The sequence below is a fragment of the Camelus dromedarius genome, chromosome 17, assembly GCF_036321535.1.
Source record: "Camelus dromedarius isolate mCamDro1 chromosome 17, mCamDro1.pat, whole genome shotgun sequence".
Lineage (NCBI taxonomy): Eukaryota > Metazoa > Chordata > Mammalia > Artiodactyla > Camelidae > Camelus > Camelus dromedarius.
In genome coordinates this window covers 35904902-35926122 of record NC_087452.1, presented here as the reverse complement: position 1 = coordinate 35926122, position 21221 = coordinate 35904902, and the positions used below count along the sequence as shown (strand labels likewise).

Genomic DNA, 21221 nt, shown 5'->3' with positions numbered 1-21221 from the left:
CCTCCAGTACCTCCGTTAAAATATATATAAATAAATAAACCTAACTACCTTCCTAAAAATAAAATAAAAAACATTTTAAAAAAATTTTAATAGTATTTCTACAAGCCTCATATTTAAACAGTATATTTGTTTATGGGTATTATGTAACATGAAACCATTACACATCAATGTAGTTACTTTTTCATTCATTCTTACATAACAGGCAAGGTTTTTGCACAAAAGATTGGTTTTATTGAAATTTTACATAACTTATTGACAGTCAATTTATGTGGAAGCCCTTATTTCCCCCCTTTTCAGATATTTCCATTTGGCATGAAATAAAATTCCAAATTCATTCAAGCTGTATAACTAAATTTAAATATTTTTAATGTGTTAAAAAGAAAAATACAACTGAGGTTCAATTAAAGTGATTTCTCGTTTTCCTACTCTTTTCATCTCTTAAAAACAAACTCTGAAAAGTAGGTTAAGTTGAAGCAGTGCTCTACTGAAGCATTATCATGTTTTAAAATGTTCTGCTTATTTTATGCCTGTTAAGGATAAACTATTTAGAATTATGATTAAGCCAATCAAGGCAAATTATTGGTTGTCAGTATTAACCCCTCTTGGGGTAGGCTAGTTCTTCAGATAAGAAAATAAACATCAAACAAAAATTACCCTTCATTTCTAGCACAGATTAACTTCCAAAAAAACCCAACTGGCTAGACCTGCGCTGTCCAATATGAAAGCTACCTTTGGCTACTTAAACTTAAATGTAACTAAAAATTCTTCAGTCATACCAGACATTGCTCAAGAAGCACACACATCTGGTGATTACTAAATTGGACAGCATAGATGTGGAAAATTTCTATCACTGTAGGAAGTTCTACTGGACAGCACTGGGCTGAACCATACAGGAGCTGACTCATCTATAACTATGTGAATATATGTTTTTTTCTTCCTTCTTAATCACAAAAGCTACTTGTTTAAACAAACCTTAACAGATTGGCAATCTTGTTTATTTTTAGCCCCAGATAACAGTATAAAAATAGGTATTTGTACAATTTCTCCGAATCATACAACACAATGGAAAAGTCCAAAGTCCTGTAATAAATCCCTTCTTTACTAACGTAAAGCCAGTCTCATGAGCTCCCTCTGGGCCGCAGCATCTTGGCCAGGGGCAGAGTTCTCCTGTGGTACGTGCAGGGAAGCCTTGCTAGGGACTCCACATCAGTGTAGACTAGTCACTCCCGCTACCTTATCCGGCCTCCTTGGAGGATGGGTCCCTAGCAGCACCACCTCTGCTCCTTCCTTTCAGGGGCGCCCATGGTGCCCACTCAAGGCAGGCTGACCGTCCACACAGGGCACACAAGGCTACCCATGACCAGCTAGGCCCACACCTCCTCTGCTCAGGCCACCGGCGCACCATCTGAGCCCAGTGCCTGGGTAGATAATCCAGCCCTTCTTTCTACCTTCAAGGCCCAGATTATATACCTAAAAGTCTTTCCTGAGAGCCTCCCTTGTAAAATATAACTTAAAATATATGAAAATAGCAATTTGTATAACAAACCCAAAGAAAGCTGTTCTCAGTTAAAAGACAGAAATGTATTAAACTCTTTAAAAATAAATAAACTCTCATCTGACTAGTCCAATATCAATATTCTTTTCACAACCCCTTTTTCCTTGGATTCCTGAAAACAATGCAATCAACTTCAAAATTTGGTCTTTAAGTGATACTTTTAAAAAATAACACATTTTCTAAAATATTAAATGTATATTATTTAGAAACAGGTGTATGCAAATAAACTTTTAAATATCAATATACAAACCCATTTATCAATTCTCCAGTTAACAGAAAGAGGTATTCACATGTTTGAAATTTGAAGATCATTTTTCCTAACTATGACCGTGGTTTCTAGACTTTGCCCTTAAGCACAAGCTATTATTCCTCTACGACATGACCCACAACATGAAGATTTATAGCCTCACAGGGTAGGAAGATTCTGTAGTCTTCTGCTGGATGGTATCAAAGCTGAAGGCTGAAAGATACTTTGGTGGTATAGCTGGGAACAGATTCTGTAACAAAAGGGAAAAACATACTCAACCATTGCCTTATTTTGTTATGAGATATAACTACATGCTCTGGCTATGTCACAGCCTATCAAAATTATGCCATTTTATATACTTCAATTATAGAGATAAATGTATTTATCATCAAGTCAGGTGTAGTCATGCTTTAGAGAGATCTGAATCTAAGAAAAATACACAATTATTAACTCAATTCTTTTGCAATCTTCTCAGCTAACTAACACAGCAACATCAGCATCTTGGAAACTCTATGACCCTAAAATAATAGAAGTTGATAAAAAAGAAATAGATGGCCAAGGACTGGGCACTGTGGATACCAGGTAAAAGGGAATATGGTTTATAAGAGAACTTTGAGCTATCCCTAAACCAAGCAGAAGCTTAGGAAATAATCCTTTTTATCGGTCTTGCTCTTCCCACTGGCTTCTCTTTCTCCCCCTCTCCCTCCCTCTCTCGACATATACAATGTGTCAAAGGATGGTCTATACCAATGGTTCTCAAGATGTGTTTCTCAGGCATCAGTATCACCTAGAAACTTGTTAGAAATGAACATTCTCCAGCCCCAGACCTGATGACTCAAAAACTCTGAGGGTAGGGTCTGTAGCTGATTCTTACATTGATTTATAGTGTGAGGAATAGTGAGGGGCTTCACTTTGCCATCATTCTTGAATCTCACACGGTTGGAAGTCCATGTGGACTCCCTAAGTCTACTTTTGTTCCTTATAGAGATTAGTCTGATTTTAACTCAGACATTAGTCTGATGGGGAAGGAGAGAAAAGAGGAAAGACACCAAAACAAAGAAAAAGGAAAAACAAATAATTAAAAGCATATGGCTGACCACATATATAGATTGAACTATTAAGAAATCATCATTTTTATAGGTCCAAACCAGCTGAATATTGGCAAGATCATTTGGTTCAACCTGATATAAATACATGAAGGATAGATTATAGTTAATTTAGAAATAAGTGAATAAACTGAAAATCTGTCATGACTAAAATTAACTTTTAAAAGCAAATTATTTTACTGTTAGCCACACAGATCCAAAGCTTAATATCTATTTTCTCTAATTTGTTTTTTAATATATATATTTTTTATTGTAGTCAGTTTACAATGTCAATTTCTAATTCATTCTTCAATCTTATTTAATAGCACTAAAATATAAATAAGCAATGAATACAATACAATAAAGTTTTTCACAGAAGAAACTTTACAACCCAAAGATAAATTTTGGCAAATAGTTGTGCTATTTCAGTTTTGGAATTTCTAATTTATTTCGTGATATTTCAGCATTCAAGATTAGGGATGGCCAAACAGATTAGGTAACTGTATAGAAACTTCATTTAATGGAAAAAAATTTGCCAATGAATGGTATTTCTCATTAACATCCTGAGACATCTGAATACCTGAAGGTGACGAATCATCTTCAGACATCTACCGACGAGGAAGGAGCAAGGTCACCTGTGTGATATTTTCTGAGGGAGACTGAGGGAATCTGCCCCCAGGAGCTTACCTTCAAAGTCATGGGAGTCAGGGCTCCCTCCTCCCTAAATCCACATGCAGGACATCTTTCTTTCAGGTCTACCCCCAGCATTATCAACAAAAGAGAACTGAAAAATTAAGGACTAACTCGCAAGCATCCACACCCAGAAAAGAGATGTGGGATTAGAAGAACAAAGACTAATTTTCATTTTTTCCTGTGTCTCAAAGGCTTCAGGAGCACTTTGGAAATAGGCACTGGGGGGGGGGGGCTTTCATCCTTTCCTGAGGTCCTGTGACTGCCCTGTTTCTCTGTATCATCATCACCACCCTTGGGGAAACCAAAGCCACATGATCTGTTTACTAATTTGCCATCCTGGTTTCCCTTTTGTGGTTTTTATGTAGATGTAGCTTGATTATACAAGAGTTTACTTTTTCTAAAATGGATTTTGAGATGGAATCTTTCCCCATTAACTAGAATACTATTTTATCAATATCATTTTGTCAAAAACCCATGTAAAGTTAGTAGTGTAACCCTCACATTTTAAGTGTTATGTTTTCCAGCCTCTCTGTCACATAGTCAATGATGTGGTAAGCATTCTAGCGCACTAGGAAATTTTGATTATTTTAAGGAAGCTTTACTTTTCCATTTACCAAAAAAAACCAAAGTAGCCTACCCCTAACTAATTAATCTTTTATCAATTTGACATATAAATGTATTACATGAGTACATGGATTTCTATATATTCGTTTTAAATAATTTTAAATGAGTAACCTACCTCTTTCTTTAAGATCTTCAAGATAGGCTTTCATAAATTCTTTATCAAAATGCTGGCGATCTCGTTCACTTTCTATCATATCATCACCATCTTGACACTGGGTATTCTCAATGGGATTGTCCATAAGGCTTACAAATCTATTCAAGAGAGTATGGAAAATGTCATATTTTCACCTGTGCCTTTGTAACCTTGTGAAATTCCTCTCAGAAGAAGTCAACATTTGTGGCAGTAAATCTCAAGTTCTCACTTATTCTTGAAAGACACAGCCAACCGCGTAACATTCGTGTCACCAGTGGAATTCCACCACACAGTACTCCAACAAGATGATGGAGGCAGTTTATGGCACAGACTATGTAGAGGTTTGATGGGGAAACGAGGGCAACGTAGCCACGGGCAGAGGGCAGAGAGCAGCCCATAGTCTCCCTGTCACGTATGCTGTCTTACTGTGTTTGACAGTACTCCCAACTGGTGATCTCAAACTCTAAAATGATGTGGCTACATTGAAAAGGGCTCAGATAAAATCCCCACCAAAGAGGTATTTAAAAGATGCACTACTCCTGTTAAAAAAAAAAAAAAAAAAAGGAAGCTAAAGGAGAGAAGCCAAAATGGCACTTGATCTCATTTCTTCATAATTTTAAAAGACCTCTTGATGTGAAAAATTATACAAATTTTTCAATTTAAAACAGGAAATCTTTCAAATAGTCTTTGGTTGCAATTCTAGGCCCTACTCAGTCTTGCGGTGTTGGAGTTGTTCTCTCCGGTTTGTAGAAGAGACGTCATATACATATAAATGATATGAGACACGTATCTCAGAATTTAGTATGTGTATTTCCCAGTTCATTTTCATTTTAGCTGTATTTCACGTCTAAAAATGGGGAAAGCAAAAATGTTTTAATTCTTATATAGATAGACCCACTCAACTTTTCCTTTGCAATTTATTTAATTGAATTTTTATTGCCCTTCCTATCCAAAAATAAGAAATACTTATTTAATCATTCTTCAACTTTTTTTTAAATCAATCACTGTCCATATCCTAAAATTTGAACAGAGCAATGATATTTATGTAAAGAAGCAGTCTCTCGCCCTACCCCTTTGCATCCTCTTCCACCCAGAGAAATCTCTTTCATAGGTCAATCACCATTTTTACTTAATCTATTTGAAATATCCTTTGTCACAGGACAAATGCTTTAATGTTGTTCAATCAAGTGGAAGTCCTCCTCCCCTGATTTTCAACTCCTGCTACCTCCCTAACCCTTCCTCCTCCCAATTTTTATCTATACTTTACTTTTTAAACATTTTATTTGGAAAGTTTTCAAAATTCAGGGAAGTTGAAATTTTTTTTAAAGTGAACACCCCTGTACCCACTGCCTGGGTTCCACATTTAACACTTTACTGCACTTGCTTTACCACATAACCATCCCTCTATCCACCCATCAAGCCATCTAATTTTTTGATGCACTTCAGAGCACATCACATAAATTGTGGACTTTTTATTGCTGTAGATTTTATTCTAGTACATATATAAATTTTTTATTGAAGTATATAGTCAGTTTACAATGTGTCAATTTCTGGTGTATAGCACAATGCTTCAGTCATAGTGGAACATTTATATATTCATTTTCATATTCCTTTTCACCGAAGGTTACCAGAAGCTGTAGAATATGGTTCCCTGTGTTATACAGTATACACTTGTTGTTTATCTATCTATCTATATATATACACATACACACACACACATATAGTAATATCTGCAAATCTCAAACTCCCAATTTATCCCTCCCACCTCCTTACCCCTGTCCCTAGTAATCATGTTTATTTTCTGTCTCTGAATCAGTTTCTGTTTTGTAAATCAGTTTGTTTGCTTTTTTTTTTTTTTTAGATTCCACATATAAGTGATATCACATGTATCACTTTATATATCTTTCCCTTTCTGGCTTACTTCATTTAGAATGACAATATCCAGGCCCATCCATGTTGCTGCAAGTGGCATTAATTTATTCTTTTTTATGACTGAGCAGTATTCCATTGTATAAATAAACCACAGCTTCCATATCCAGTCAGCTCTTGATGGACATTTAGGTTGTTTCCATGTCTTGGCTATTGTAACTACTACTGCTACGAACATTGAGGAGCAGGTAGGTTTTTTAATTAAGGTTCCCTCTGGATATATGCCCAGGAGTGGGATTGCTGGATCACAGGGTAAGTCCGTTTTCAGTCTTTTGAGGAATCTCCATACTGTTTTTCCACAATGGCTGCATCACAACTACATTCCCACCAGCAGTGTAGGAAGGAGGGTTCCCTTTTCTCCACACCCTCTCCAGCATTTATCCTTTGTGGACTTTTGAATGATGGCCATTCTGACTGATGCTGAGATGATACCTCATTGTAGTTTTGATTTGCATTTCTCTGATAATAAACATGGTACTGAGCATTTTTTCATGTGCCTATCAGCCCTCTGTATGTCTTCATTGGAGAATTGCTTGTTTAGGTCTTCTGTCCATTTTTGGATTGGGTGGTTTGCTTCTTTATTAAGTTGTATGAGCTGGTGATATATTCAGGAAATTAAGCCCTTGCCGGTCTCATGTTTTGCAAATATTTTCTCCTATTCCGCAGGTTGTCTTTTTGTTTTGCTTATGGTTTCCTTTGCTGTGCAAAAGCCTGCAAGTTTAATTAGGTCCCATTTGTTTGTTTTTGCTGTTATTTCTACTGCTTGGGTAGACTGCCCTAGGAGAACATTGCTGAGAATTATGTCGGATAATATTTTGCCTATGTTTTCTTCTAAGAGGTTTATAGTGTCCTGTCTTATGTTTAAGTCTTTAAGCCATTTTGAGTTTATGTTTGTGTATGGAGTGAGGGAGTATTCTAACTTCACTGATTTACATGCAGCTGTCCAGCTATCCCAACACGACTTGCTAAAGAGACTGTCTTTGCTCCATTGTCAAAGATTAATTGACCAAAAGTTTGTGGGTTTATTTCTAGGCTCTCCATTCTGTTCCAGTGGTCTATATGTCTGTTTTTGTACCAGTACCGTGCTGCTGTGATTACTGTAGCTCTGTAGTATTGTCTGAAGTCTGGGAGGGTTATGTTTGGGCACTGTTGATATTTTCTGACTCTTTGCTGAAACCTTCGCTCTGTGCATCTGTACTCCTCTCGAGTTCCCTGAACATCTTCACCATCATTCTAAACTCTCTCGGATAAACTGCCTATCTCCTTGTCCTCTGTTCCTTCTATGATTTTTGTCTTGCGCCTTGCTTGGCCTGGGAGAGATTACTTTGCCTCACACTGTCAACTATCCTTCTGTTTGCACTTTGAGGTAGGTTAGTTCCGTTTGTCAACCATGGAGAGGTGGCCCTCTGTGGGAGATGTCCTATTTGTCCCAGCAGTACACTCCTCTCTTGTCACCCAAGGGCCAGGGTCCAGCCAGTCCCAGGGTAGATTCAGGCCTGTGTTTGTGGATTCCTTCCACAGGCTTTGGGATTGTTTTCTTATTTCTGGTGTCTGCCCCCTGGTGGGTGAGGCTGGACCTGCACCTTCTGCTGGTTTCCTGGCAGGAGGAGTGGGTGCGTGCCCACTGCCAGGTGAAGCTTGGTCCTGGACCTCTGGGGGGTAGTGCCGTATCTAGAGGTATCTGTGGCTCAGGAAGTCTGCTGACTTGGGGGGGGCGGCGGGGGGAGCTGGCTATGTTCCCACCCAGCATGTTTTTAACTTTATTTATGTATTTATTTTACAGTATCATATTTTTTTAATTGTAGTACAGTTGATGTCCAGTATGGTATGTTACAGGTATACACTATAATGATTCCCAATTTTGAAAGGTTTATAGGTACTGTAAAATGTTGCCTATATTCCCCCATGTGGTACAGTACCTCCTTGTAGCTTAGTTTATACCTGATAGTCTGTACCTCTTAATCCCCCACCTTGCCCCCGCTTCCGTCTCCCACTGGTTACCACTAGTTCCTTTTCTTTTCTGTTATATTCACTAGTTTATACTTTTTTTAGATTCCACATGTAAGTGGTATCTTCCAGTATTTGTCTTTGTCTGACTTACTTCCCTTAGCATCATGCCCTCCAAGTCTATCCCTGCTGTACCCCAGAAACTAACACAACATTTTAAATCAACTGTACTTCAATTAAAAAGCAAACAGCCCACCAACCCACTTAAAAGATGTGCAGAAGAACTGAACAGACATTTTTCTAAAAGAGGAAATGCAGATGGCCCACAGGAACATGAAAAGTTACTCAACATCACCAGTATCAGAGAAATGCCTGCTCAAAATCACAATGAGATATCATCTCACAACTGTCAGAATGGCCATCATCAAAAAGAACACAAATAACAAATATTGGCAAGGATGTGGAGAAAAGGGAACCCTTGTACACTGTTGGTGGGAATGTAAATTAGTGTCCTGGGTAATTTGTTAGGGATGACATTAAATCTGTAGACTCCTTTGTGTAGTATGGCCAGTTTAACAATATTCTTCCAATCTAACAGCATAGGATATCTTTCCATTTCTTTAAGGCATCTTTAATATCCTTGGTCAATGTTTTGTAGTTCTCCATGTGTAAGTCTTTCACCTCCTTGGTCAGATTTATTCCTAAGTATTTTATTTTTTTGGATGCAAATTTAAAAGGGATTGTTTCTTTACTTTCCTTTTCTGATATTTCACTGTTAGTGTAAAGAAATGCAACTGATTTCTGTATGTTAATCTTGTACCCTGATACCTTGCCAAGTTCTTTTATCAGCTCCAGTAGTTTTTGTGTGGAGCCTTTAGGGTTTTCTATACACAGTACCAAGTCATCAGCATATGACAACTTTACCTCTTCCCTTCTAATTTGCATCCCTTTTATTTTTTTCTTGTCTAAATGGCTAAGACTTCCAATGCTATATTGAATAGAAGTGATGACAGCAGGCATCCTTGTCTTGGTCCACATTTTAGCAGAAAGGCTTTCAGCTTGTCACCGTTCAGTACTATGCTGGCTGTAGGTTTGTCATAAATAGCTTTTGTCATGTTGAGTATGCTCTCTCTAGTCCCACTTTGGTTAGAGTTTTTATACTTTTACATTAATGTCAAAAACACTTGCATTCTGATCTGTAACTATATTTAATGTTTCTATCTTGCCTACAGCTTGATTCTAGAAGTGCAAATCAATACACAGCACTTAGACATTTTTGCAACAATTATCTGGTAAGGCTTGGAGATGCAGGCAGTGCTTGCCCAGCTGCCAGCCTTGCCACAGGCGACCTCTCAGGGAGCAGGCCAGCACCCTGGGGAATACCCGAACACAAAAGCTGGCATCTTTGCTTCAGGGCCACCCTAGAGCAAACATCACACTTCTGGTCATGGGCTGGACAGCTGGTGCTGACTGATCTCCCGAGGGAATCAAGGAGGAGCATGGAGGGCAGGGGCTCACCTGTTTCTAACAGATTTTCCGTTCATTCCTTCTGTTTTTAGCACCAAAGTTTACACACCTCCCTGTACCTGGAATCTGACCACCATGCTTCTTCAGAGTCCTTTAGGTCAGATGGCTCATTTCTTGGTTTGTTCTGAGCTTCGGCCTATTTCATCCTATTTCCATGAGCTACCACTGTTTCGGCTGCTGCATATCTCCCCAGAAACGTATTGGGATCTCTATTCTGTGACAGCCTTCCCTGTTTCCTCCGTCATCATGGGTTTATGTTTTTAATTTTGCTCCCTCATTTTAAGGGGGGGGAGGTCCTCAAGATGGATAGGTGTTAAGTACACGGTCAACCCCCCCCATCAATACCATGGCATTTGATACTCTTTTTACAGTTTCTGTATTTAATTTGTGGCTTAATCCAGATTTCTTTTTGTGTGCTATTTATGATATATAGCTTTACAGCATAAGAAAGGGAATGAAGAAAGGCTTTATCTTTGTCTACCTGGCCAATTTCCACCATGCTGTATTAATATTTCCCCACTGGTTTATGAAAATTCCTGTGTCATGTATTAAGGTCAATTTCAAGACCACCTCTTCTAATAATGTATCTGCAAATCTCTGCCTAATATCCCATCATTTATTCTAGGCAAATTCTGTTGCATTACTCTTGTTTTCCAAAATTATCACTGCCCTTCTTCCCTTTCAGAGACATTTTCAAATCAGTTCCTCAGTTTCCAAAAAGGAATCCCACCGGAGCTATGGAATCACATTATACTTCAGCCTAATTTTTGGAAGAAATCACCTCTTGACTGTTTTTCTATCCAGAAAAGATAGTAAGTACCTCCCAAAATGTAAGCCCTCTTCGATATTCTTTTGGAACACTTCTCGGCTCCCTTCATATAAGAGAGTCATTCCTTCCAGGGTTTTTCCTAGATATTTTTACTGTTGGTTATTAGCATTACTGCCATGATGTCTTCCACTGTTGTCTACAGGTTATTCCTAAGAAATCAGTAAGCTATTGAATTTTTAGTGCAAAGTTTTTTTTATTGAACTGTTATTAATTCAAAAAGCGTCTGATTCTCCTAGATTTCCAAGTCCTACAGTTGTATATTTGAAACAACTTTACCCTGATCAGAGGTCCTCCTCCTCCCCCTGGATGTGAGACTGCTCCATCTGCTCCCAGCTGCCCGAATCTGGAAAGGGTTTGAGGGGTGAGTTCTGTTACCCCTTCTTTTCCAGAATGCCGTCTAGGTATGGAGAAGTGGGCCTCTTCTAATCTAGACAGCATTCCTAAGTCAGCCAAGGACAGAGGATGGCCCATTCCGACGAGAGGCGCAGGGTGGAGCAGATGTCTTAATCTTGTGCTTCTACAGGACTGATTTTAGTCTCTTCTTTGCAGTAGTTAACCTCCTTACTTCTGTTTGCTATGTATCTTATTGCAGAGACTGGAAGATAAGGAAGACTCATGCTAACAGTGAGCATTTGCTACTGTGAAAACTGGGAGTCCCAGGGAAATAAATATTCCCTCAAATGGTGGTTTTAACAAACAACTGGTGTTCAAGGCAGGTGGGACCCCAGACACAGTGAGGAAGTGGCTCTCACAGGAGTGGCCTCGTGAGAAAGTTCCTGGGAGGCTTTGAGCTGCTGGGGGTGGGCCAAAATGGTCTCTGGGTGAAGGTGATAGGGGAACCCTAAAGCCCCAGATTCTGGCAGGATGGTACTAGCAGGGAGCTGAGGGGACGTGCCTCAGACGAGGGAAGAGCTGGGGCTTTTCAACTCCACATCCGAGGTAAGAAAGTCTATTTAGTTTCTTACCTTAGATTGGAGTCTATCACCTTAGTATGGATGATTTTTCATAGTTCTTGGTGGTTTGCAGATTCTTTCAAGGAAATCCAAAGAAGGGTGAGGCACCGAGGGAGGATTCAGCAGCCACTGACCCATCTACCCCAGCCAGCGGTGACGTGAGTGCCCAGTGACAGACCAGGGCACCCTGGGCCTTGGCACTGCGTGCCTTCAGCCAGCAGACAGCATTTGCCCTGAAATCCTCTGAGCTTTACCTCCCCAGGCCGTTGGCCAAAAACTTCAAAATCCTGTTAAAAAAAAAAAAAGCACCACAACTTCTCAGAGTACGAGAACGATCTAAACGGTTCCTGAGAAAGGCTCCAGGCGATTCTCACTCTTACCTTGTGTCCAAAAGGGTCTCTACTGGGGATCCTGGTCTACTCACTTTAAAGGTGTGGATGAGTCACAGAGGGCCGTCGGGAGCTCCACCAAGTGGTCCCCGCTGACAACTAACAGGGTGAGCTTCTTTAGGTTAAGCAGGGCATATGGAAGGTAAGTCATCTTGTTCTTATACAGGAGGAAGGTCTCCAGTTCCTCTAGCCTAAAGAAGACGCAAAAGAGATTAGAACAGAAGGATTCAGCCTCACAGCTAAGAAAACCAAAATGGATTACAAATAAGGATTTCTTACTAGAATTTACCTAGTTAATTTCTCATATGTGATCATTATGAGAATAAACTATTTAAGTAATTTTAAAGCCATGCCACCATCCATGACATGACTTGGGTTTTCTTTTAAGGTTTTGCTGACTCAATTGCCAACTGAAGACACAGGTATAGCAGAAGCAAAATCAACATGTCCCCATACCCCTACCAAAGTGTCTACTGTATTCCCAAGGATTAACGGGGCATGGGAAAGAAATCATATTAGAATTAGAGAATAGACAAATTTTGGCAACATATTTCTTTTGTTATGTCTTCAAAACAGTTATTCTCAAACTTTAAAATAGGAATAAACCTGCAGAGGGAAAAGAAAAGGAGCAATATGCTCCAAAGGTCTTCCTCTGTCTTCCAGAGTGACCCTCTCTAGTTTTTTCATTCATTTGTAGAATTTTGACTGATCTCACAAATGCTTCACCAAGTTCCCCTTGTGTTTCAAACTAAAACAATTCCCACTTTGTCTCATAAACTTGAAAAGCATCCATCGACAGCAATCATATGAGAATGCACTCAGGACCAAGCCATCTTTGGCTTCTGCATCTCGACAGCTGACTTATGCTACCTTAAGAAGACTGTGGATTCCAGAAGGCTGGAGAGTTTGTTTCATCCACCACTCTCCGGGCCTGCCATGTGGGAGCCCAGTAATACTGGTGAAATGAATGACTCTTACATGAGTGAGTATAGTTATTTTTTAAACAAGAAATAGCTATGAGGATATGCTTAGGTTTTCTAATTATATCAGTTTTGTTTAAAATGTTAGGTATAACGAATCAACAAATGAAACTAATAAAAACTATCCTGATATTCTGTAACAAATGACATGTTTCTATTCCATACATAATGAATTTACTTTTCTACCTTTGGGGAGGAAGGGATAAATTGGGAGTTCAAGATTTGTATATACTACTATGCATAAAATAGATAAACAGCAAGTTTATACTAAATATAGCACAGGGAACTATATATTCAATACCTTGTAGTAACCGATTATGAAAATGAATAGATGTGTGTATATGTATGTATGACTGAACTATTGTGCTGTAGGACAGAAACTATTGTAAACTGTATTTCAATTTAAAAAAAAAGTTAATGGTTCCATTCTGTTGGACTGAAGTAAAGTTCACCAAGACGACAAAGATGTGTTCAAATGCTTATAAATACACACACACACACTTATGTATACACATACACATATATAGTTGACCTTTGAACAACACAGGCTTAAACTGTGCAGGCCCACATGCACGCAGCTATTTTTCAATAGTACGTACTGCAGTACCGCATCAGTCTGTGGTTGCTTGAATCCGCAGAGAAACCCCAGCTACGGAGGCCGACAATAAATTACATGCAGATCAACCCCCTTGTTGTTCAGGGGTCAACTGTACATGTGTATGTGTGATGCAAACTATTCTATTCTATAAAGAGCCAAACTAATTTCCTAGAAACAAGAAACTCGAGAACATCAGTTGATTTCAGAGAGCATTCATGTGCTGTGCCTGTTTAAAATGCAAGTGATTCACGTATTTCACCTTCAGAGTGCAAGCAGCTACCTGTCTATGTCTTGCGGCAGATCGTTCAGGTTATTGTTGCTGATGTCCAACCACCGCAAATTAGACATCCGCAGCACACAGATCGGGACGCTGGAGAACTTGTTTACTGAGATGTCTACGAAGGAAACTTGCTTCAAATTACTTAACTAGAAAGGAATCACAAAAATATTCGGATTACTTTTTAATAGGAATGTCTCTTCCCAAAGGCATTTCTATGAACACATGCAAATCCAATCAACATTACAGGTGCACACTGGGGGTGCCACAATAGCACACAGTGGCTGCCCTCAAGCCATTTACACTTTCATAAATAAGCAATGCAATTTTATGTAGTAAGAACTAATGTGAAGTTTCCAATTTGCCACGTTCAGTAACACCGAGAAGTAAGTGGTTAATCTGTCCAACAGGAGTGACTTACGTAGTGGACGTGGGGTGAGGGATAAAAAGGTCAAAGATGAGTTGTCCCACTTCCAGCCTGAACATCTGAGAGATTACTGGGCCACTTTCTAAAGTGGGGAGGACTGGGGACTGAGCAGCTTGTGCAGGGAATTGTGAGCCCTGGCTGTGCACCTGCACCAGGACTACCGCCCGACATTTCCTGGGGTGACATGGTGCTAAGAATAGAAGCAGCCACTTCCTCCCACCCTGAAGTTTTCAGAAATGGAGAATTAATATGCCTTCTAGGACTAGACAGAATCAGTGGCCAAGGCCTTGTCAGAGCCTCACCAGTGATACTATTTTCAGCCGATTCATTAGCAGGAGGATTTGAGAGATCTTTCTCTCTTCAAGCACAAGCAGCATACTGAGTTTTATTTGGCAGCAAAAACTGTTCACTTCCATCTGCTCCATTTTATCAGAAAGTGATTTAAAATCATTTCTCCACTGAATATAATTAATATTTTTTAGTTAATGGACTTCTCAATTCCTCTCTGCAGGACTGTATTAGTTACCTCTTAAGTTTTGCTATGAATATATGAATGTTTTGAATTTTATCCCTTTATTTCAACTGTTTCCAATTTAACCATTATGGATAAATAAATCAAAATCTGCATTGCAGAAAACTGGCATCCCAGACATTAAATAAAAATATCTGGCATTATGATTTTTTGCCTAGTTTTCCTCCGACAGCATTTCTGAACTTAAATTCAGGTTGTGGACCAGTATAGTATCATTTGTAAAGACTTTATAATAGCTGGTTTAGGGTGATTAAAATGTCAGGAAAATGTGATATAAATAAAAATGGATTTCATCTTTTAGAGCTTCTCCCCCATGTTATAGACCATTCCATGTCACAAACCACATAAAAGCAAATCACAGTGCAAAAATGTTTCTTACCTCAAAGGGGAGCTCGGTTAATTCTAGATTTCCAGAACAGTCCAGTTTCTCTAAGTCTTCACAGTCTCCCAGTTCTGGAGGAATGCTTTTCAGACGGTTGAAACTCACATTGAGTTCCTTCAAGTTCTTCAAACAACCTGTCAGCAGAAAAAATTAATATCCATGGTGCAGGTCCTTTAAGATTTTTAAAGAACAAAAAACAAAACAAAGATGTATAAGATAGATGTAATAAATGATGGTAGGGAAGGCATTAAAAATAATTTTGCATTTCCCTTTTAAGCACTTTTGCATTAAAAGTCTGCTCATCTTTTATCCTGAGCACTTTGGACTGTGATCAGAGCATTTTCTGCTTTCTTTACCTGTGTAACCCTTCACCAAACTACAGGTGAGGTGACTGTAGGGGATATGGCCTCCATGTAGATTGGGTCAGGCCTCAGCACCCAGAAAGTGCAAATCCCCTTGAAATCATGATGAATGAAATGACAGGCAATGGCTTTGAAGTGGTCCAGTTCCTAGGAAGGACGGTGGCCAGCTGTGGCCTATCAGTGGACTCTAATGGGATGGAGCTAGATAATGAAATAGGCACAAAACTTTACTTACAAGATAAATGACTCAAAGTAGTTTTTTTATAGACTGCATAAAATTCATTTATCTATGACTTCATATTTGCGTTGATTTAATTATGACCTGCCATGCTTCTTAAATAATATGCTTTAAAAAGGCCTAAGTCCCTTTTACAGGCAGGAAGTGAACGCACTAACAATATCACACAATAACTGGATTGGTGGAGAAACACTGCATCCTGATAAACACACGACCTGTTCCCAACAATCAACCAGCACAAGACAAAATATTTTAATATTCTAAAAATCGTTGTCTCGCATGTTCTAAGGCATTAAATACTTTAACACTCAATCTAATTTTTAAAATTAGAAAACCAGAAGTATTGTCTACTTTTGGAGAGCAGGCACTCGAAATACAAATACCCTGCCATTCTATAAGTGAAAAAGGGAAACTTACAAAGACAGCATATTGGAGGCAGGGTCATTCCTGAGTCAGTTTTGTTCATCTCACTGTAACAAGTATAATGCTGATGCAGTGGAAATCAGTGGACCCTCTAACTTACCTACCTGGTACACTCTGCAACCTTTGTCAGCTACTGGTATCAAAATAGCTTGATGGATAAAGCGGGGTAATACAAAATGAGAAAAAAATTTCTCTTCTGGGGAGGGTTGGGGAGCATGTGATCTAATTAATGCTCTCTGGAGCTCCAGATTCTGTAAAACACTGTATTACAAAACACTTCTTCAGTTTAAAGCAGCAAAGTAGAAGGTTGGCATAGATGGTGTGACTATTCTAAGCAGTCTAGTTTTCAGATACAGGAAAGTACATGTATTTATTAAAGTGTTACATAATCAGGTGGATGGAGGCATTTGGTCCAGTACATTTATATCAAGTGTATCTGAATTTGTTTATATAAGGGGATGCCAAAAGAAAATGAGATAACCCGAGAAAAAGGTGTATACTAGCTCCTCGTAAGCTCAAAGAGATAGTCAATTTTTCAGCTCGAGAAGGAAAAAAAAAGTACTTTAGAAAATATGCCTCCAGTATAACATTTCAACAACTTACAGACAGAAAGAAATCATTTATGTTTGTATTCAAATCACTCTTCTTACCATTTATTTCACCATGCCTGATCTCCTTTGATAAACACTACTTTTCCTTTCTCAGTATCCTGCTAAGAATTTGGCACTCCTAATAAAAACAGCATCATACTGGCATAAAAACAGACATATGGATCAATAATACAGAATAGAGAGCCCAGAAATCAACCCACAGACCTACGGTCAATTGATCTTCCACAAAGGAGGCAAGAATATACAATGGAGAAAAGACAGTCTCTTCAGCAGGTGGTGTTCGCAAAACTGGACAGCAGCATGTAAATCAATGAAGTTGGAACACTCCCTCACTCCACACATAAAAATAAACTCAAAATGGATTAAAGACTTAAATATAAGACACACCATGATAAATTTCCCGGAAGAAAACACAGGCAGAACATTCTCTGCCACAAATCTTGGCAATGTTCTCCTAGGACAGTCTACCCAAGCAATGGAAATAGGAGCAAAAATAAACAAATGGGACCTAATTAAACTCAAAGTTTTACACAGCAAAGGAAACCATGAGCAACACAAAACAGCAACCTACAGAATGGGAGAAAATAGTTGCAAATGATGTGACCAACAAAGCCTTAATTTCCAAAGTATGTAGCCAGCTCACACAACTTAATAACCAAAAGACAAACAACCCAATCCAAAAAGGGGCAGAGGACTTAAACAAGCACTTCTCCAATGAAGACATACAAATGGCCAAAAGGCACATGAACAAATGCTCAATATCACAAATTATCAGAGAAACGCAAATCAAAACAACAAGGAGGTATCACCTCACACCAGTCAGATTGGCCATCGTTCCAAAGTCCATGAACGATAAGGGGTGTGGGCAAAAGGGAACCCTCCCACATTGCTGGTGGGAATGCAGTTTGGTGTATCTGTTATAGAAAACAGAATGGAGATCCCAAAAATACCTAAAAATAGACTTACCATATGATCCAGCAATCCCACTTCTGAGAATATACGCGGAGGGAACCTCAACTCAAAACGCTACACGCACCCCAAGGTGCACAGCAGCACTATCTGCAGTAGCCAAGACATGGAAACGTCCATCGACAGATGAGTGGATAAAGCAGCTGTGTATATTTATACAACGGAATACTACTCAGCCATAAAAAGAATAAAATAATGCCATTGCAGCAACATGGATGGACCTGGAGAATGTCATTCTAAGTGAAATAAGCCAGAAAGAGAAAGAAAAATACCATATGATATCACTTATATGTGGAATCTTTAATTAAAAAAAGACAAACTTATTTACAAAACAGAAACAGACTCACAGACATAGAAAACAAACATGGTTACCCAGGTGGTGAAAGAGGCTGGAAGAGTAAATTGGGAGTTCAAGATTTGCAGACCCTGATATATATAACAGATAAACAACACGTTTATACTGTACAGCACAGGGAAGTACATTCAATACTTTGTGGTAGCCTATGGTGAGAAGGAATATGAAAGTGCATATATGCATGTTCACGTACGACTGAAGCATTGTGCTATACACCGAAAATTGATACCACATTGTAAACTGACTATACTTTAACAAAAATATATTTAAAAAAACAACACTCCACATGGGGTGCAGCTAAAGTACAGTGAACCTGAGTTCCCCACTCCTCTATAACAAGTGGTCAGCAAGTCTGCTGCTCGTCTGGGGGAGACGTCACCTAATCCTAGTCTGGGTATACAGGTGGTCTGGGCTTTGTAGTCTTTGCACACCCAGCAGGACGTGCACAAGAACCACTGTCCTGATGGATGGTGCATTTCTGGTCCGAGGGTGTGCATCGTGAGTGTGGAGCTCCATGCAGCCCCCAGACCTCTGCCTCTCACACCCAAGAGAAAGAAACAGTGACAATGATCACTGTGGTCGTCACTTAAAGTGAAGCAGCTGAACAACAATATGACTGAAAATAATAAAATTTTGATCAAAATAACATAAGCTAAACTGACTTTATCAACTAACTAATATGTGGACGCAATATACTGTATCGTATGTTTACAGTAAACATACTACTGCATGTTTGTATTTCTAAAACCAAAAGGAGAAAAAGTTGCTAAACAGAGCATCACTCCCTCATGAGTCTTCTAGTTTCTGAGCACCTGGCAGATGTCAGCACGTTCCAGGTTAGGCAGGTGAGACTGTGGCATCACCACCCAGAGGGGACACTGTGAACCTGAAGCTCTGGGAACACACAGAACAGCCCTGCCCAGCAACTTCCGGGGCAGCGGGAGAAGGAAGCATTCCCAGTGTCACCTGCTTCCCAGACAAGGGGCCTGAAGCCTCCGGCTAAAGAACATACCAATTTCAGCTGGAAGACGGGAGATTTGGTTTTTTGGCAGATCCAGAATCCTCATGGCTTGAAACAGCTCGATATATGTAGGAATGATTTGAATCAGGGTATTGCTTATGTGCCATTCTTTCAGGTGTGTCTGCTCCTTCAAGGAATCTGGGAGCTCCTGGAACAGAATGGATTCCACCGATCAGAACTAGGCCCTCTGTGTGTTGGATTTCAGAGGCAGCGTGCACAAAGCAAAGGAAAACTGTGCATTTATTTCAAAAACAAGAAGCGAGGGAGCGTGCATGACAGCATTAGCCTTAACTGCCATCTCTACAGCCATTCCAAACAAAGCAAGACAATGCTGTTGTCATTAACTAGCAGATCAGCCCAAGTTCAAAAGGGCCGTGAATTCACGACAGTATTAAAATCAAATGCTGAGTGAATGCTGACAACCAGGCTCCCACCCAAAGCCATGACGTATTATTTATTTACAACATACTAATTTAACATCTTCTAAAAACACCATCTGCATCTTTTCATTCCTCCCTCCCTCCTCTCCCCAAACCCCTGGAAACCACTATATTTTTATTGTTTCTGTAGCCATGCCTTTTCCAGAATGTCATCTGGAGCACAAGGGTTTAGGGCAATGAAATTATTCCATATGATATTACAGTGGTGGCTACATGTCATTATCTATTTGTCAAAACCCACAGAATGTACAACATCAAGAGTGAACCCTAATGTAAACTATGGATTTGGTTGATGATAATGTGTCCATGTTGGTTCATCAATTGTGCCAAATATGCCACACCGACTAGGGATGTTGAGGGTAGGCGAGTATGTATGTGTGGGTAGGGAAGGCTATGTGTGAACTCTGTATTTTCTGCTCAATTCTGCTGTGAACCTGAAACTGCTCTAAAAGAATAGTCTATTAAAAAAGAAGAAGAAATAAAAAAAAAAAAGTCATCTGGCCATACCCTTAGATTTTAAAATGTGTGCTGCATTTCCCTTCCTCTGTACTAGTGGCTTTTAAAAAAATACTTGATGTGGGGAAGGTACGGCTCAAGTAGTAGAGTGCGTGCTTAGCATATACCAGGTCGAGTTCCATTCCCAGGACCTCGTCCTCTAAAAGTAAATCAGTAAACCTAATTACCTCCCCTCCCCCCACACAAAAACACTTGATCAACATCTAGTATTTGTTAATAAAGTAAATTTCCAAATGTTTTTGATGAGTCTACAACAGGGAAAGAGCCCAGAATGACACTGAGGAGACCCACACACCAGGCCAGGCTCTGCCATCTTCCAGGGACACCACCTCCCTGGTCCTTCACTTCTGAAGTGACAGAGAGGAACTCAGCCATATCCAGGGCCTCCCCTGGCTCAAGTGTTCTGGGATAAAACTGTAAAGGTGCTGAGAAGTGCTTAAGACTTCAGGGGGGCTATTTGTCCACTTGAAGAAATTCAGCTCATGAGTTTACAAGCCCCCACTGCAAGCAAGGTGTGCTGTGCACTGAGGGACACGCGTATCCCCTGACTTCACAGAGCTGACCACAGCGCACCATTAGCCAAGTGGGGCAGGAGTGCAGAGGGGAGAGGTCAGTGGGGTGGAGGCAGCAACCAGAAAGTCCACAATGACCCTTTGCTCAGTACCCAGTACCTGTAATGGGCTTTAAGATCATTGCTATTGGATATGTGGGTTAAGATTTTAACTTGCAAAAGTGCTTTCACCTTAAATATGCTTTCACATAAACGTACCCTTTAAGACAGAGTGGGTATTATTCAGGCCCATTTAAAAGACGAAAACTGAAACCCACAGACATTTAAATGGGTCACTTAGGGTAAGGGCAGGCTACACAGCTTCAGGAACTAGTACAAAATGAAAATGCAGGCCACTTGCTAAAACTTATTCAGAATGTCAAGACAGTGACAGTAGAACATTAAACCAAGCCTGGCCCGGGTGACAGGCCCTAGCATCCAGGCCTGGCAAACCCATCTTGGCACATCCAGACCTGAATGCAACCCACACCAGACCAGAGGGTTTCCTCCTGCAGCTGAGACAAGATGATGAGTGGGGACATCAGGGAGCTGACCCCCAGTCATGACAACATTCTCTTTATTGAGGCTTCAACATCGAGTGCCTCGTAACTAACTTCTCTCATATCGCT

At 39.7% G+C, this 21221-nt stretch overlaps 1 protein-coding gene across 2 annotated transcripts in view; it reads right to left on the bottom strand.

The window, feature by feature from the left end:
• Positions 1 to 208: 208 nt before the first annotated feature.
• Positions 209 to 21221, bottom strand: part of LRRC2 (leucine rich repeat containing 2) — a 44226-nt gene continuing 23213 nt past the window's right edge. For both annotated transcript variants that reach the window (XM_010997126.3, XM_031470160.2), the window contains exons 4-9: positions 19078 to 19234; positions 15105 to 15241; positions 13770 to 13915; positions 11947 to 12102; positions 4320 to 4456; positions 209 to 2052 (exon numbers count right to left, since the gene is read on the bottom strand). In XM_010997126.3, the coding sequence (XP_010995428.2) occupies positions 2003 to 2052; positions 4320 to 4456; positions 11947 to 12102; positions 13770 to 13915; positions 15105 to 15241; positions 19078 to 19234 (783 nt within the window). In that variant the 3' untranslated portion in view covers positions 209 to 2002. The remainder of the gene's footprint in view (positions 2053 to 4319; positions 4457 to 11946; positions 12103 to 13769; positions 13916 to 15104; positions 15242 to 19077; positions 19235 to 21221) is intronic.